This window comes from Podarcis erhardii, assembly GCF_964252035.2.
Source record: "Podarcis erhardii genome assembly, chromosome: 5".
In the NCBI taxonomy this organism is placed as follows: domain Eukaryota; kingdom Metazoa; phylum Chordata; class Lepidosauria; order Squamata; family Lacertidae; genus Podarcis; species Podarcis erhardii.
The window spans coordinates 37,298,372-37,316,862 of NC_138509.1; the positions used below are offsets into that span (position 1 = coordinate 37,298,372).

General features: G+C 45.5%; 1 protein-coding gene across 5 annotated transcripts in view; it reads right to left on the minus strand.

Moving 5' to 3' along the window:
* PLCE1 (phospholipase C epsilon 1) overlaps positions 1–18,491 on the minus strand; it is a 133,609-nt gene that overhangs the window by 91,344 nt on the left and 23,774 nt on the right. For all 5 annotated transcript variants that reach the window (XM_081863943.1, XM_081863944.1, XM_081863940.1 and 2 more), the window contains one exon: positions 6,268–7,767. In XM_081863943.1, the coding sequence (XP_081720069.1) occupies positions 6,268–7,221 (954 nt within the window). In that variant the 5' untranslated portion in view covers positions 7,222–7,767. The remainder of the gene's footprint in view (positions 1–6,267; positions 7,768–18,491) is intronic.

Here is an 18,491-nt window from a genome sequence, read left to right on the forward strand (position 1 = left end):
TTGAAAATAGGACAAAGTTCAGAAGTAGTCCATATCATATTTATTTGACCAAAATTCAGAAAATAGTTATTGTGCAAGGTCTATATGTGTAAATTTTTGTTGTTGTTCAGTGTACTTGTCTCACATATTTTGTGCTGTGTTAAGTCACTTGCAGCAAACAACAACACAGCTATATCTCAGGAATATTTTTAATATAACTCACCATTTTTAATATGCAAAAGATTAGGAAAATCTTAGGATAAATGAGGCTGCAATCTGAAGTCCTCAGTCATCAAATACCAAATTAAACAAAAGTCTAATACCCGGTGTTTGTAAAAAACAGAACATTAAACGTTATGCAGAACAATTAGTCACATGCTGCACTTACAAACACAGTGACTTTGTTTTACAATCTCTTTTCACAGTCCACATACTTCTGAAAATGAAATCTCTCTCTAAATCTACCAAGACTACAGCATATCAGAAAATGTCAATGCTATGAAAACAAGCTGTTTATTATCCCAGTATAGCAAGGGATCTGTAGTAATAGTTTTCTCCACCAGAGGGTATATCCATCTCACTTTCAAATGAAAAGATTTAATAGGAATCATACAACATACACCTTTTAAGTTTTACCCATTAGACAATTTTACCTCATTGGCTAGACAGTAGGGCTGGGCTATCACCAGTTAAGCATCACGGTATTTTGATATATCACAATATCTGAAATAGGGCTGGAGCCATGTAGAGGTGAACATGCTAACGTCCTGGCAACTGCTACTACTTATGGGTCAATCTCTAAAGCTGATAAATGTTTACTTACCTTTAACATATTGTTACAACTGTTATGTTATAGTACTACTGTACCAATAAGAGCACATTTTCTCTAAAATTAAAACCACATAAGTAATTAGTAGCATAGATATCAAAAGTTCCCTAAAAATAGAAATAGATCAGGTATTCTCCCCCCTCCCCACCTTAAAAAATTCCACATGATCTGCTCTGATGGGGAAGTGATAGTAGTTACCTGAGTCATGGAAAGCAAGGCAAATCAGGACCCTGGGCAGCTCCTAGACAACCCTCCATAAATGGTCCATAGCAGATTTGGTAGTCAGCATGCTCCTGCATGGCTGTGGGACAGGAGAAGCTATAGGGGAGTCAACCTCAGAATCGGAGGATGATGGGAGAGCCTTACCTCCAGACAGACTGGAGGGATGTGTGTCAAGTCACCCCTATGTGCAGTGACTTACAAATCATATGTATCAGAGTCTTTGGGGCAACAACTGAGCACATGCCCTGCCCCCCAAGCTGCACTTTGAGATGATTGAGGTCTCTGCTACCTGATGCTGTTTGACACTTTCTGGGCCTGTAAGTAACCTGTAAAAAAGCACTTAATTAAGCCCCAGTAAGGTTGTAGGGAGGGACGCGTGTGGCGCTGTGGGTTAAACCACAGAGCCTACGACTTGTCAATCAGAAGGTCGGCGGTTCAAATCCCTGTGACGGGGTGCGCTTCCGTTGCTCAGTCCCTGCTCCTGCCAACCTAGCAGTTCGAAAGCACAAAGTGCAAGTAGATAAATAGGTACTGCTCTGGCGGGAAGGTAAACAGCATTTCCGTGTGCTGCTCTGGTTCGCCAGAAGCGGCTTAGTCATTCTGGCCACATGACCCGGAAGCTGTACGCCGGCTCCCTCGGCCAATAAAGCGAGATGAGCACCGCAACCGCAGAGTTGGTCACGACTGGACCTAATGGTCAGGGGTCCCTTTACCTTTACCTTAAGGTTGTAGGGATAGCCAGTTCACTCATCCTAAACAGGATCCATCTTCACCCCCCTGAAACTGTTGCGATCCACAGAGATGCCCATCACTAAGGAGGAGTGATGGTCCAAGCAAAGGAAGATCAACTCCTGATTCCAAAGACAAGTGCACCTTGAAGGTAGTGCAAGGTGTGGGTTCAGGACCACCAGTATTGCTCCTGGAGTTGAAGCCTCATGTAGTCTCAGCTAGATCCTAGAGCAAGTGGGTGAATTTTATAGGTAGGTGCTTACCAGAATCAGCAGCCTCTGAGGCTGTCTCCTAGCCAGTTAAAGGGTAGGTGCCTGCCACTGTAGCAGTTGGCTCCTTCAGGGTAATGTAGTTTCCACCTGTGAAGTCTCTGGGTTTGCAGATGTGTCTCTCCTTGGAGCTCGGGAGAGGCTCTGGTGTCCCGTGACTCACATGGGATGGACCAGGGTGGGGATCCAGCTTTGCGGGGGGGGGGGGCATCCTGATTCTGAATATCATCCAAATCATCAAAGGGGAGGAAACCATGCAGCTACAGTGAAATGGATCGAGGTAATGAATTCATCAGCACCCATTGGTGAGAAAACTGAATGCCTCTGAAGACATTTTGGGTGGGAAGAAAGGAACTTTGAAGGTCTTTGAAGGAATATATATGGGGAAATAGTTAAAAATACTATAGGGCTTAATAAAGGGAGGGGTTCATTTGTGGATTGAATGGAATGAATTGGGGGAGTTAACTGAATAAATGAGCACAATGATTTGGGATAAAGAAGTAAAATCAAAGAAGAAGGAAGAAGCAAAGTATTATTATTATTATTATTATTATTATTATTATTATTATTATTAATGATTTATACCCCACCCATCTGGTATAAATATACTTTGCGGCAGTTGTAGGAAAGGTATTAAATTTCCCGCTTTGACCACGCCCACTTCCCCATGCCCACTTTATCACATGGCCCTTGGAGAGTTGAAGCAAGACAGCGCTCAGCTCAAAAGCCACTCCTGCTTAAGGAAGCTCTATGTTTCACTGAGGGTACACACAGCTACTGGAATACTATAAGAGAGAACGATGAATTAGCTGGTTAAACTTAAGAGATAGCCATGCTACAACCCTGTTCTGTGTTTTAGTATATTGCAGACCAATTGTATTACTCTGCAATAGCAGAGCATGACGCGGCTTAGGGGTTTTACTACAATCAAGTGGCATATAAATTTGGTTTAAAAAATAAATGCTACAGGCATCGCTGAGCAGCAAGCTGAAAAAGAAAGCAAACTGTGACGGCCTTGAAAGTTTGGTCACTGATTAAGGCATTTGGATGATTCCCACATCTGCAACTCCCTTTGCAACCTGTGACTGGAATAAATTGTTTCTAACCCCTGTGTTTTATTCCATTATTCTCTCTTTTAAATAACAGAAATGAAAAGGAAGGTTTCTGCCACCCTGCCACTTTACTTAGTTTAAAGAAGACTGCCCTCTTTTATCAGGTGTTTCAATGGCTACCTTGCTTTATTTATTTATTTATTTATTTATTTATTTATTTATTTATTTATTTATAACTTGCTCATTTAATAGTTTTTGAAAGCAGCTGGCAAAATCAATTCCATGCTGCTGAATTAAACTGATGGGGTTTGGACATTGATGAGAGCGTTCCACCGACCCACCCACCCACCACACTTCCCTGCCTTGGATTCACTGAGTCACAATCATGTGGAATTTCCTTTAAATCTCTGCTAAGTTTGGCACTCTTCTGACACTGCTTTTGGCATCTTGATGGAGCTTAGAACAAGTCAGATGAGTATGGCCTTTAACTCCTAATATGGATGTTAAACTCATTACGGCGGAGCTTCAGAGCCAAAAATCTCACCATCAAAAAACACTTTTTTAAAAAAGAGATTTTATATTATAGATAGATAGATAGACAGACAGACAGAGACAGACAGACAAGATAGATAGATAGATAGATAGATAGATAGATGATAGATGATAGATGATAGATGATAGATGATAGATAGATAGATAGATAGATAGATAGGGCACATGATATATTAATGCAAGCAACGGATATTTTTTATATCCACAGGAATCATTTGACTACTAATCATTTGATTATGATGACAATTAATTTTTTATTCATATAGCACTTGAAACTATATCAGTGTATGTAGTCATACCCAGTGCTTTTTTCCATGGAGTACTCAAGAGCCGGCAGTACCAGCACCTATTTTTGTTGTTGACAAAGAGTGTGGCACTTACTGTCACAACTACATGGTGAGTACCAGCATCTATTTTTCTAGAAAAAAAAGCACTGGTCATACCACATACAAGAAGGAGGAAAAGGGAAGGGGATGGAAAGGTCAACTTTTAATATTGCCCTTTAAAAGGGGGTGGGTGGGTTGGGGGGTGTTATTGGGTTGTTATTATTTTGATTATGTATTTTGTGGTTTTATATTTTTTATTTTATTCTGTGAACTGCCCCGAGACCTCTGGGTACAGGGCAGTATATAAATTCAATAAATAATTATAATTATAACTCTTTTAAACCAGGAGTCATGGTTAAGTTCTTTTCCCACTAACCGCAAGCTGTAGCTGAGTAGTGTACAGTATTGTGCAAGTCAACTCAGCATACCATATGGGAAGTTCTTAAATAGTTACCATACCAAAAATAATTATTTCTGCCAAAGAAACATACCCAGAGTGAGATGAGGACAGAAGTGCCCAGTGCTGGTGTCAGGGGTCAGTGCTTGAAGGAAAGGTGTTTTGAGTGAAAAGGAGTTGAAAGCACAAATACAAGCCAAGCCAGTTTTTAAAATATACCACATATATAACCTGAAATACTAAGCAAGTGAGGCTTGTACAACAGGCTAAGTAGGAGAGCAGAAAAAGACTGTTTAAGCGTTGATTAGTCAGTCAGGCAGTCTGTGGTCTTTCTTCACACCAAGGTAATAGCTTGAATATTTTCATCTTTTAACCTTTGAGTTAACTCTCTCAGAAGCTTTATTCTTTTTCTGTATTTCAATGATAATAACCTACCTTTCTACAATTAATTAAAATGCAAGCTGTGTTAATGAGAAAAAACATAAACCACAACTAAAATTAACCAAACAGAAATAGCATCATAAAAACTATATCAGCAATAGCAGAATATCAGACCAGCCTTTTGACTGCCATCATCTCAATATAGGAAAAACCACGTGTACACAAATAGGGCAGCTGCCATGCGTGTTAACTAATATTTGCATTTGTGGCAAAATAAGCTTGCTCTGCATTTTACAACTATTAGTATGCACTTCCCCTGCCCATGTAGAAAGATTATATCAATGTTATTGCATATGACATTGCCTCCAAGTACTCAATTACTAAAACTAAATTTTGATGTCAATGTGTTCAGCCACTAAGAAATAAAGATTTTTTTAAAGCATGCGTTGTTTAATTATTTTTTTAAAGGCATAAAAGTAATCTATTTGAATCTGGTCACAAAAATGGTTTATAACAAGATTTGAAAATGAAGTATTTTCCTATAATGAAAATGTGCCAGAACCAGAATTAACATACAGATAAATGTATTTTCACAGAATCACACAACTGGAAGAGCTAATGCCCATAAAATCTCCCATTTGTCTAAAGGCAAGTTCTCACCAAATCAGTCCCTCATATATTAATGCACATAAAGTAAGACAATAATAATTTAGTCTTGTTCTCGGTCTCAAGAAGACAGAAGAAGCAAATAAGAGCACAGGAAGGGCCTGGATGAATCTGACCAAAGTCCTATTTAGTCCAGCATTCTGTTCTCACAGCCTGGTTCACACATAATTCTAAACAATGGTTTATTAAGCTATGGTTTATTAAACCATGGCTTAGCATTGTATGTAAAGGCAGCCTGCAGCTTAACTATGGCATGCTTACTGCCAACAAACCATAATCTGAAGTTGTGGTTTGTTGCTGAGAATAGTAGAGATAGTTACTAACCAACAACATGCACCACACACTTAAGCAGAGCTGTCAACTCTAGATGGTTTTGATAGCAATATATACTTTATCCACACACACAAAGAAAATAAATGTTTAAGTATTAAAGCTCTTGCCACATTTATTTTAAAAGAACTGATAGAGATGGATTGTAATTTCTTGCTTTAATTTAGAGGCAAACTAGATCATTAAACATAATGTGATTTTTCAGTCTTGAATTTCTCAAGCACAGATGTGACAGGCATTTTGGGGGGGATGGTGCAAAGCTGTCCTCCTAACACCTGTCAGGAGGAGGATGCCTGGATAGTGGTGGGGAGGGGGAGGACTGCATGGGTACCCTGGCAGAAGTGCCGCATTGGTTCCACTGGTGCACCCTTCCAACTCCAATCTCACCAGAACTCTGACCCACTCCTGGCACTGTCCAGGTACATAGAAGCAACAGCATCATCATGAAGATGGCTCTACAGAAGCTCCCAACCAGCTGCTCTCGCTCAAGCACTAAGTTTAGAAAGGCATCTGAAAGTTATAAAAAGACACTTACCCCATGCCATATGGACTGCAGAAGGGAAGAACTTAACGCTTGGCTCACTGAAATCTGAAAGGCAATTATTTCTTCTGATATAATCCTAGAGTGCCTTAATTCATCGTGGGTTCTCTTCCGGTCAAGACAACTCCAAGCGACAGCTCCTATGTGCCCCGACGGTAAAGTTTTAACAATAGCTCTTGTTCCAGTATAGACCGATTTCTTAACCTCCTTATCATTTTTGCAAAATCTTCTGACTAATAAAGTGGAGCGCTCTTTCTTAGTACGAGAAGAATCTTCATCCATTTCTTCTCCGTGGCCTTCGTTGCAGTTTTGATAATGGCTCAAACTGGGCTTTGAAGGCAGTCTTCCAGTAATATTACCGCTAGAAAAATTGTGACCTGAGCATGCCATATTGAGTTTTGGGGTTGTTCTTTCCAAATACAAATAGTTATCCACTGTAGTGCCATAGGAATCACACAACTGTTGTCCAGTTTTATTCCCACAGGTAGCTGGTAGTTCCACTGTTTTACAAGTGCAAGCTGCAGAAATATTGGTGCAATCATTATAAGCCTGTACTGGCTGTAAGCATTCGTTCCAAATGAAGCTGTTGTGCAAGGTACACAAACTTTTTGAGATGTTCTTTCTCTCTTTAACATACTTGAAATCAGCACTCTCAGTTTCATTTTCATTTTTATTTACTGAGGACTGGCTTCTTAGTGGCTTCAACTCAACTTGAGATCCATCCATTTGTAACTGAATTTCAGCATACACAGTTCTTTCCAGTGAAGAAGGAATTCCAGTTTCTAAACATTTGTCTTTATTTGCAAAAGAGTCACATGCTTTATATAAGTGGTTATGTATAGTGTTGTTTTTGTAGCTTTTCTGTATAATGTCATAATTTATGTTAAGAAACTCCACAGAAGCAGGGATACATATGCCTCTCTCCCAGGGTTTTCTGCTATCAGTCATTTCTTTCTCATGTGGTAAATAAAAACACTGAACAGCTTTTCTTCACGTTTTTGGAAGAGAGAGTTGTGTGCATCCAATTTCTTTGTACTTTCATAACTGGCATCTAGGGTGCTTTATCTTTATCGCCATTTCCTTTCTGGTGGACTGAAAACTCTGCCAAAGACCAAATGCAGACACTGCTGTCTCTCTTCAGAGAGCATCTTGAAACACAGGCTTCAGACACTACCCTGCTTTCCCTCAAATACTATGAATTACATAATAGCACTGAAAGAAAAGCAAAACACTGCTATATCTTCACAGCAGACTTACAGCATACAACACAGCTGTATTATTAATGGCCTTCAGAATGCTGTTTATGGTGGATTGCCACATAAAGCTTGAGTATTTGTTTGTAATAGCACAGTTTTCTTCTCTCACAAGCAAACACTTCCATGATAGGATATACCTATACCCCGCCTTGTTTCTTGCTACATGCCTTGGAAGAGTAAGTTGGGGAGATGTAATTAATTGTTCCTTAGGCCATGGAACTTCCAGTTAATCAGTAGCCTGCAAAACAAAAAACAAAACTATATTTAATACACAGTGCCAGGTGTAACCTGCATATCCATAACGAAAGAGTATGGTGTATTAACAGATGCTTAATGGAAATGCAGAGCATCCTTAAGAATATATTCCATTGTGCTTTTGTTTATAGCTGACGTTTTCCCTCCAAGCTCCCTTTGAGAGATTCAGAATATGTGGGATAAACAGACATGCAATCTACCACCCCAACCTTACCTCTTCAGACAGAATCTGATCAGGCACCATCCCATCCATTTATTTGCAGCTAAATTTGCAGGGAGGGATGCGGGTGGCGCTGTGGTCTAAACCACTGAGCCTCTTGGGCTTGCCGATCAGAAGGTTGGCAGTTCGAATCCCCATGATGGAGTGAGCTCCCATTGCTCGGCCCCAGCTTCTGCCAACCTAGCAGTTCGAAAGCACACCAAAAAGTGCAAGTAGATAAATAGGTACCGCTCCGGCGGGAAGGTAAACAGCATAAACAGTGTTTCCGTGCACTGCTCTGGGGTCGGTGTTCCATTGAGCCAGAAGCGGCTTAGTCATGCTGGCCACATGACCCAGAAAAACTGTCTGCAGACAAACGCCGGCTCCCTCAGCCTGAAAGTGAGATGAGCGCCACAACCCGAGTCGTCTGCGACTGGACTTAACTGTCAGGGGTCCTTTACCTTTTTTAAAATTTGCAGTCCCACAAGGTAGCCAAGACCTTCTACTTTCCACCAACCATATCTCCCTCCCCTCAAAGGCTTCCATTTTAGGAAACCCTTCTCTACAATATATTTCTGAGACAAGTGTGGAGGAAACAAAATGGGAATTAAAACAGCATTATCCAAAACTCTGTCAGCAGATGGGACATTTGGATTAAAAAGCAACATCTTTCACCATCTAAACCAGAAATTGTTAGCCTTCAGGTGTTGTTCATATCAGGTCCAGACAGCATGGCCAACACTTAGGCATGGTGGGAGTTGCAGTCCAGCAACATCCTTCCCAGTGGCTCTCCACTCCACAGGAAAGCTGCGAGGGCAGACCCAGAATCCCTGCTGCCCCTTTGGCTGAACTTGGGTTGAACAGGTGAGATTATCCCCTCCTCCAACTCAAAGTTCCCACCATTCAGGGTCCTGCTCTGTTTCATCCTTTTCCTTTTGCATCAAAGCCTGCCAATCCAAGCCCGATCCCAATCCTGACAGCACTGCAGGACTCATGGCAGATTAAACTTTTTCATTACTTCTATCAAACAATTCACAGAAGCCTAAGACTACAAAATAAGGTGAGAGTCCTTTAGCCATCCAGCCAGCTCCTCCAAGGCCTTCGGATACATTTATTGTAGCTGCCCCAGGAAGAGAATGCTTTGGCCGGCACTGTCCTCTCATGGAGCCAGTGGCGTAGCGTGGGGGGTGCCAGGGGTGCCGGCCGCACCGGGCGCAACTTGGGCAGGGGCGCACTCGCACTAGCAGCTCTCTGCCCCTACTAAAATCCACTGGTTAGGGAGCCCGCGCTCGCTCGGCTTGGCGAGGAGGTCGCAGAAGGGGGAGAGCAAAGCCTTCTGCCGCTGGCAAAAAAAGGAGAGGAAGCCGGGCGGGCGGGCGGGCTGGCTGGCTCGCGGGGGTCTGGCTGCGCCTGCTGCTGCCGTTGCCGCTGCTGCCGGGCTTTGACAGCTTGGCGAAGCGGAGGGAGAGGTAATTGCGTCTCTCTTTCCACTGGCCGCCTGGGTAGTGAGCCGAGCGGAGCAGGGAGTCTGGCGAGGGGGCGGGAAGAGACTTTCCCCCCTTTTTCCCACCTCGCCTGGTCAAAAAGGAGAGCGGAGTCTCCTCAGGGTGCCCTCAGGCAGGGCAGGGCAAGGCAAGCAGAGCGAGGAGGAGAGAGAGGGGAAGGGGGGGGGAGCAGCCAGGAAACGACGCGGTGTGGAGGGGGAATCAATTAAGGAGAGAAGCCTCGCTGCTGCTGCTGCTTGGGAGAGTAAATTACTGTACTTGCCTTGCCCCGGGTTAGGGGGCGCAAATTATTTGCCTTGCCCTGGGTTGGGGGGCGCAAATTACTTGCCTTGCCCCGGGTGCTGATAACCCACGCTACGCCGCTGCATGGAGCTATCAAAGATCCTTTTCTGTCTGCTTGGATTTAACTCAGACCAGACACTGGCCACTTCTCAGCTGCCTCAAGCTCTCATAGTTGGACAGAGGTTGTTATTTTAAGGGCTGGAATGCAAAGCAGAGAGCAAACACTAGCAGGTATGGACAGAAGACTGGATCAAATTGATCACTTGCCTAAAGATCAATATAAAACCAGGGTGGGGCATGAATGTTTGCTTTGTAAACAGCAACCATAGAAGCTAAATCTAGTTTTGTCAACAGACTAGAAGAGTTTGTGTCAGATTGTAATGAGAAACAAGAGGAAAACCAGATGCTCTCTATTACTTTGTTTATTTACGGTAATCAAGCCAGCTTTCTATGTGCAAAGCAACAATGATATTCTACCGAATTAATGCACTGGTTTGATTCCCCCCCCCCCCCGGATCATGGTAATCACTAGAGAGGTGAAACCATGAGCCAAGCCAAATCAAAATAAGTATTATATTGAACAGATATAAAGGTTAGGAGAATCTGGTCTGCATTTAGTACACATACAGATCTCTACCAACATAAATGGAATGTTTTGCTACACATATATCATAAAAGGTAAAAGGACCCCTGACAGTTAAGTCAAGTTGCGAATGACTCTGGGGTTGCAGCACTCATCTCACTTTACTGGCCAAGGGAGCCGACGTTTGTCCGCAGACAGTTTTTCCGGGTCATGTGGTGTCAGGGAACTGCCATCGGAGAGACAGGTAGTGGACAGGCTACAGGAGAATAGGAGAGAATCTGCAGTAGAAGAGGGAACCAGCAGGGGGAGTGCAGGAGTCACAGCGGAGGGGAGGCTCTGGGATGCTTCCAGTGAGAGTAGTGGAGAGGTAACGGGACCCCCGTTGGGAACGCCCACCCTTCGCCGGAAACTGTCACGCAGAGAGTCTCGAAAGCGCATGTCTGTCAAAGAGCTTTTATGTTGGCGTAAATTCCGTAGACGCCCACTGTCAGATTCTACCAGCGACTGACGGAGTCATGCTTTGGGGGCTCCGTTAGTGCATCGGTTTGGATGACCAGCCAAACCCCAGAGGGATCAAGCTTTTACGCACAAGCAGCACACTATCCCACCACAGCAATCTGACAGTCTTTGAAAGCAGCTTGTGCAAGCAGAAGGCATCATGAGCGAACCATCCGGAACCGGAGGAGCAGGAGCGGGAGCTGGCGCAGATCCAAGCCTGGAACAAAGGTACAGGGCGTTGGAGGTCCAGCTGGCACTGCAAACGGCGAGGCTCGAGGAGAGGAGGGCTCAAGATGCAGATAAGGGGAAGACCACCCCACTTGCCAGACGGGTGCCTGGACTGGTGCAGAAATTTGGGGGGGATCCCCGGAACTATCAAGCCTTTAGGACAGAGATGCAATATGCACTCAATCTACTGTTTGATGACTTCCCCGACGAGAACTCTAGAGTGGCGTACGTGATTGGCCATCTAGAGGGAGGGGCGAGGGACTGGGTTCGGCCCCTGATGGCAGCCAATAATGAAATCTTAAAGGACACAATGAAGTTTTTCCGCGCCATGGACTTGATGTTTTCCAGCGAGATCGAGCAGGGAGTGGTGCGCAGGCAGTTAATGGCGTGTAAACAGGGGAGCCGATCTGTACGTGAGTACTGGACTGAGTTCACCATGCTGATTCATAGACTTGGGTGGGACCTTGCTAGTGAACCTATTCAAATGCTGTTTGAAGAAGGTCTCTCTCCGGCAGTGAAAGATGAACTTTCCCGGGCGCCTAGGGCGGAGTCTATGGATCAGCTGACTAAATCAGCGCTGTCCATTGGGGCACGCCAGGAAGCTAGAGCTATGGAAAAGCGGGAAGGAAAGGGGGAACGTTGGAAGGACTTCCGCATTCCAGAGATTCCGGAGCAGCCTTTCCCGCCAGCAGAGCCGATGGAACTTGGAACAGCGCGCGCGCGCGCAGTTTCAAACACCAGTGAAGGGCGGAAGAAGGAGGGAAAGAGCGGCAAGAGATGCTATCTCTGCCAACAGCCAGGTCACTTTGCCAGAGTCTGTCCGCAAAGGAAGGAATGGCAAGGGATGGCGGGAACTGTTGGGGGGAAGGAGGAAGAAGAAATCACGGAGCCAGTAAAAGCCAACGCCTGGTTGCCAACATCAGGGCACAGCAGCCAGGCCAGGGAGTAATGAATGTGCCCACGCCGGAACCTCCAAGACCAGCGCTTGTGATAGAGGTGTTGCTGGAACTGGCAAACGGACACCCACTGAAGATAAAGGCGCTATTGGATTCAGGTAGCTCATGTAATTTCATGAGCAAAGAGTTTGCAGCTGCACACCAAATACAGACTATCCCATTGAGTAAGCCTTTGCAGGTTACCACGATTGATGGGAGGGAGCTGTTGGGAGGAGAAGTGAGCCAACAGACTGTACCAATGATAATGAGGGTGGCACGACACACCGAACTGATAGCGTTTAACGTAGCCACCTTGGGAGGAGCTCCTATTATCTTGGGTATGAGCTGGCTGGCGCTACACGATCCGCTAGTAGGCTGGCATCAGAGAGTGGTTTCCTTTGGATCAGCACATTGCCTAGAACACTGCAAGGAGGGAGAGGCTCAGGCAGGCGCCAGGGGCACTCTAGCAGGGATGGAAGTGATGGACAAAGGGAGGGTGCCACCACAATACGCTGACTTGCTTGACGTATTCAGCGAAAAAGAAGCAGATAAACTGCCCCCGCACAGACCCTTTGATTGTCAAATTACCTTACTCCCAGGAGCACAATTGCCAGTGGGCAAGCTGTATGCAATGTCAGACAGTGAGATGCAGGAGTTAAGGGAGTTCATTGACAAGAATCTCAAGCGAGGTTTCATCAGAGAGTCACGAGCGGTGGGGGGCAGCCCAGTGTTCTTTGTGGACAAAAAAAACACAGGCAAGCCCAGGCTTGTATGTGATTTCAGGGCCCTAAATGCAGTGTCAGAACCAGTGACTTTCCCTATGCCCAGAATTGATGACATTCTAACACGGGTGAGAAAAGGGAAAATTTTTACCAAGCTGGACCTTAGGGGGGCATATAACTTGATACGTGTGAGAAAGGGGGATGAGTGGAAGACCACTATGTTCACCCCCTTGGGGGCCTTTGAGTACACCGTTATGCCTTTCGGATTACAAGGGGGCTCCGCCTGTTTTCAATCATTCATGAATCACGTCCTGGGGCCACTGCTCTACAAGAACTGCGTAGCGTTCTTAGATGACGTTCTGGTGTACTCAGACAATGAGGAGCAGCATGTGCGAGATGTAAGAGAGGTACTGAGCAAGCTGCGAGAAAACCGGCTGTGGGTGAAACTGGAGAAGTGTCAGTTTCATACCAAGGAGGTGGAATTCCTGGGGTACCGGTTGTCTGACAAGGGATTGGCCATGGATCCCAGCAAGGTTCAAGCGGTACTGGAATGGAAAACACCAAAGACCAAGAAGGACGTGCAAAGGTTCCTGGGCTTCGGAAACTTCTATAGGAAGTTCATCAAAAACTTTGCCCATTTAACAGCGCCCATCACGGATTGTCTTAGTAGCAAAAAGAAATTTGTTTGGACGGGAGAAGCGCAACAAGCGTTCGAACGCTTAAAGCAGGCGTTTGCGTCGGAAGAGCAACTCTTGCACGTGGATCTACAACAACCAATGAGAGTGGAGACTGACGCGTCAGACCGAGCGGTGGGGGCCGTTCTTCTCCAGCCGGGAAAAGATACGTCTGAATGGAGACCGTGTGCATTCTTCTCGCGGAAGTTGAACAAATCAGAGAGGAACTACACAGTGTACGACCGAGAACTGCTCGCCATTCATGAAGCATTCCGGAAATGGCGGCACTTGCTGATTGGGGCGCAGCACAAGGTTCAAGTCCGAACTGACCACAAAAATCTGGAATACTGGAGAACAGCCCGAGTGCTGAACCAGAGACAAGTGAGATGGGCCCAGGAGTTCTCCAAATTCCACTTTGAGATTCGTTACGTGCCCGGCTCCGAGAACGTGAGGGCGGACGCTCTTTCCAGGAAACCTGAGTACTTAGAGGGGGAGGGAGCGCCTGAGGCAAGGCATGTAATCCCTGAAGACCGCTGGGTGTGTGGGGCGGCATTGGTGGGGCAGAGGGAACTGATAGAGGGTACGGAGAACGATGAATACGCCCAAGAGAAACTCAGAGAGCTCCGGAGGACAGAGGAGAACACAGGGGGGTTCGAAGAAAAGAACGGGGCGTTGTATTACAAAGGGGCACTGTACATACCCGACGGGGAACTGAGGGGCAGAGTACTCAAGCAGTTGCATGACAGCCCCACAGCGGGACATTTTGGACAGCACAAAACCATGTGGTTGGTTACCAGGGAGTTTTGGTGGCCCAAGGTGAGGGAGGACGTACGGGAATATGTCAGGGGTTGCGACAGGTGCCAGCGAGCGAAAGGAGAGAGGGTGGCGCCAGCGGGGCTATTACAACCCTTACCCACGCCCGAAAGGCCATGGGAGGCAGTATCCATAGATTTTATGACGGACCTGCCAAAATCCAAAGGCAAAACAGCTGTCATGGTGGTGGTAGATCAATTAACCAAGATGTGTCATTTTATAGCTTGTTCACATGCAGTCACAGCGGAGGAAACCGCCAAGTTGTTTGTAGAACATATTTTCAAGTTGCATGGCGCCCCCTTGAGGGTGGTCAGCGACAGAGGGAAACAATTTACTTCCAGGTTCTGGAGGAAACTTATGAGCTTACTGCACGTAGAACTCAATTTCTCAACTGCCCGGCACCCAGAAACCAATGGGCAAGCGGAAAGGGCAAATGGGGTTTTACAACAATACCTGAGGTGTTATGTAAAAGACAGAGAAAATGATTGGGTGGATAAGTTACCTCTAGCAGAATTTGCCTACAACAACGCGGAGAACGTGTCCACAGGGATGAGTCCCTTCCTGGCAAATTATGGGTGTCACCCCCGGGCATTCCCAGGAGAGGGAGGGGAGAGGTGGAGCGTGCCGGCGGCGGAATATTTTTTTGAAGAGATGGAGGCGATCCACCGTCAGCTTCAACTTAACTTAGAGAAAGCCAAGGAAGAATATAAGAAGCAAGCAGACAGAAATAGGAGGGAAGGTGAAACTATAAGGGTGGGGGACCGGGTGTGGTTGTCCACCCAAGGGCTACCGTTCAAGGGCGGGAGTAAGAAATTGAGGCCCAAAAGATTGGGACCCTTTGAGGTCATACAGCAGGTCAACCCAGTGGCATTCAAACTCAGGCTGCCCAGTCACATGAAATTACACCCAGTATTTCACAGGTCATTACTGTCGCCGTACCGAGAGGGACGCGAGTGGGGGGAGCGTGAGAGAGAGGCCACCCAAACGCCCGTGATAGAAGAGAGAGAGCGCGACATGAACGTGGCAGGAATCATTGATTCCAGGTGGAAGGGGAATCAGGTGGAATATCTGGTAGAATGGGAGGGGGAAGCAGAGTCGGAAAACACTTGGGTACCAGCAGAGGTAGTCAATGACGAGGTTTTAATAGAAACATTTCATCAGCGTTTCCCAAGAAAACCGCAACCCGTGGCTCGATTTAGAAGGGAACACTTTGGGACCACCGATGAGGAAGGAGAGTTTGAAGGGTTCCCAGAGTCAGGGGTGGGTGAAGAAGCCGACTCCGACGAAGAAGAGGAAGACGGGGAGAGAGACGGTACGCCGTGGCTGGAAGTGTTAGAATCCTCGGACGACGAGGAGAGTTCCTTCAGGGGCTTTCCGCCCTCACCGCCAGTGGGAGAGGAGGCGGGAGGGGGTGAAGGGGGCCCTGGGGGGGAGGTGGATGTCAGGGAACTGCCATCGGAGAGACAGGTAGTGGACAGGCTACAGGAGAATAGGAGAGAATCTGCAGTAGAAGAGGGAACCAGCAGGGGGAGTGCAGGAGTCACAGCGGAGGGGAGGCTCTGGGATGCTTCCAGTGAGAGTAGTGGAGAGGTAACGGGACCCCCGTTGGGAACGCCCACCCTTCGCCGGAAACTGTCACGCAGAGAGTCTCGAAAGCGCATGTCTGTCAAAGAGCTTTTATGTTGGCGTAAATTCCGTAGACGCCCACTGTCAGATTCTACCAGCGACTGACGGAGTCATGCTTTGGGGGCTCCGTTAGTGCATCGGTTTGGATGACCAGCCAAACCCCAGAGGGATCAAGCTTTTACGCACAAGCAGCACACTATCCCACCACATGTGGCCAGCATGACAAAGCCGCTTCTAGCAAAACCAAAGCAGCGTCGGAGCGGTACCTATTTACCTTCCCGTCGGAGCGGTACCTATTTATCTACTTGTACTTTGACATGCTTTCAAACTGCTAGGTTGGCAGGTTTGCTAGCTGGGACCGAGCAACGGGAGCTCACCCCGTTGTGGGGATTCAAACCACCAACCTTCCAATCGGCAAGCCCTAGGCTCAGTGGTTTAGACCACAGCGCCACCCGTGTCCCTCACATATATCACAGCCTGTGTTAATTAATCTCAAATAAATACCGTACTCTGGCTCTGCAGTCCTAATCACTATCAGTTAGAATCCTGATTTTATATTAGAATCCTGATTTTCTTTTTTTTTTAGCATTATTAACATTTTAAACTACTTATATTATAACTGTCATAAGCACAAAAAGGAGGTTTGCACTAATGGAACTTGGAGCTACATAACAACCCTTTTGATAAAGGCATGGACATGCCTCTGTCTATTTCTTTCACATGGATATCAACATCTATTTTAGTGCAGTACCTGCTAGTAACTTTCCCAAGGACTCAGTCCTCTACACTGCAGTAACTACATGCAGAGGGATCACTACAGGGTATGTATAACAAAGCTCTCTTTCTTCCCCAACCAAGCCACTGTGAGGAATCAGCCACCTCTGCTCACGCAACAAATGCAAAGCATGGAGACTTGCCATCACACCTAAACATCAGGTGCATTGAATGTCTGCTCACAAAGGATGTAAGGGAGAACTGGCTCTGTTATGCCTTATGCTCCACCTGCAAGTACTGCACCCACCATGGCCTGAATCAAGCCCCATGATTTCACAATGAAATATTACGAAGATATAATCTGGATTTGTTTAGAGCTGAAAGCACAATATCCCTTTAGTACATGGGAAATGAATGTGAGGCAATGTGCAGGCAAAGGTTACTTTCATTAATACCATCACTAATCCAGTAAATAACAAAAGGGCTAATTTTGATACATCAGAGAAATGTAACATGTTCCATGCCATCAGCAAAGCAAAAAAGACTGAGAGGAAACAGATTCAGCACGGATAAATCACATTAGATCAGAGGTCAAACAGCAGAAACAGTATAAAATGATACATCATGGCAAACTGTCAGTATTCATGGTCACAAAATGTTACTCTTTACAATGAAAATTATAACATACAGCCATAAGGTGAATTTAAAATATCTAGAGTAATATACAATATGGCATTTCTAAAACTGAATTGAATTAAAGGTGCAAATGAATCAACATAAATCAAGGAAAGTGCTTTTGGGGTGGCATGTGCTGCACGTGCTGTTTGAAAGAAGGGGAAAACAGGAAACCTATTGGAGTAAGATTACGCCCATGCTGGGGTATAGCAGCTGTGAATATGACGACACTTTTCTCAGGATGGGGGAAGTGGGGACAGCTACAGCTTGGAAAGCTTGTTGCCCAACTTATTGTACTTTAAAAGAAGCTCTCCATGCATCAATGTGTGAAACAACCAGGTCACATAACCTGACCAGCATGTTTACTGAAATTGGGCAGAACTAGATTATGGTTGTCAACACAATTGACACAAACACCCCATCAATGATGGAGTGGTGGTGAGTTGTTTTGTTTTGCTTACTTAGAGGTTTAGATTTCAAGTTTAGATTGTGAGTCCCATTTACCACATTGGAACTTGTATGTAGACATACATAGGATTGCCCTGTAAGAGGCTGAACTAACTCACTGGCCTTAGGCAAGCCATTCTCTGTCAAGCCGAAAAAGAAAACAACTTCCTTTCCATTGTCCAGTAATGGCATTAAGAACTGCAAATGAAACTTATGCAGTTTTGCCATGGCTGAATGTGTATTGGTTTGTGGCTTTTGCACTGGTGGCATCAATATTGTGGAACGCTCTCCCAGCTGAAATGCCATCTACACTGGCATTCTGCTGGCCCTTGAACACATACCTGTTTAGACAAGCATTCTACCTGATCTCCTGACCTGAACTTTGGGTCTTATTATACCTAAGCACTACATTCTAGGTCTCTTTGCTGAAGGATGTTAATATCCTCAACATTTTCCATTGATTTCAGAGTGTGTAGATAATATAATAGAGAGCAACAGCAGGGAAACTCTGACCCCCAAAATAGAACTGGAGCTGGAGGGTGGGGGGCTATCAGCTGGCTCGTGTTAAGGAATGATAGACTATAAAGTCCAGAGACTAGCATCTTGGTAGAGAGAATCTAAGTATTAAATGTCAGGGGTCTATTGATAGAGTTGAAGAGTTATTTGCATGGCTGCATATTGAACAGTGAAGCACTTGGACTTAAGCAGAGCACTGAATGAGTACCCAAACTCACTGGGTTCAGTCCAGATGATGTTAGTTTAACTTATATCCATTAGAAATCAGTGGGAGTTAATGTCAACTTTAG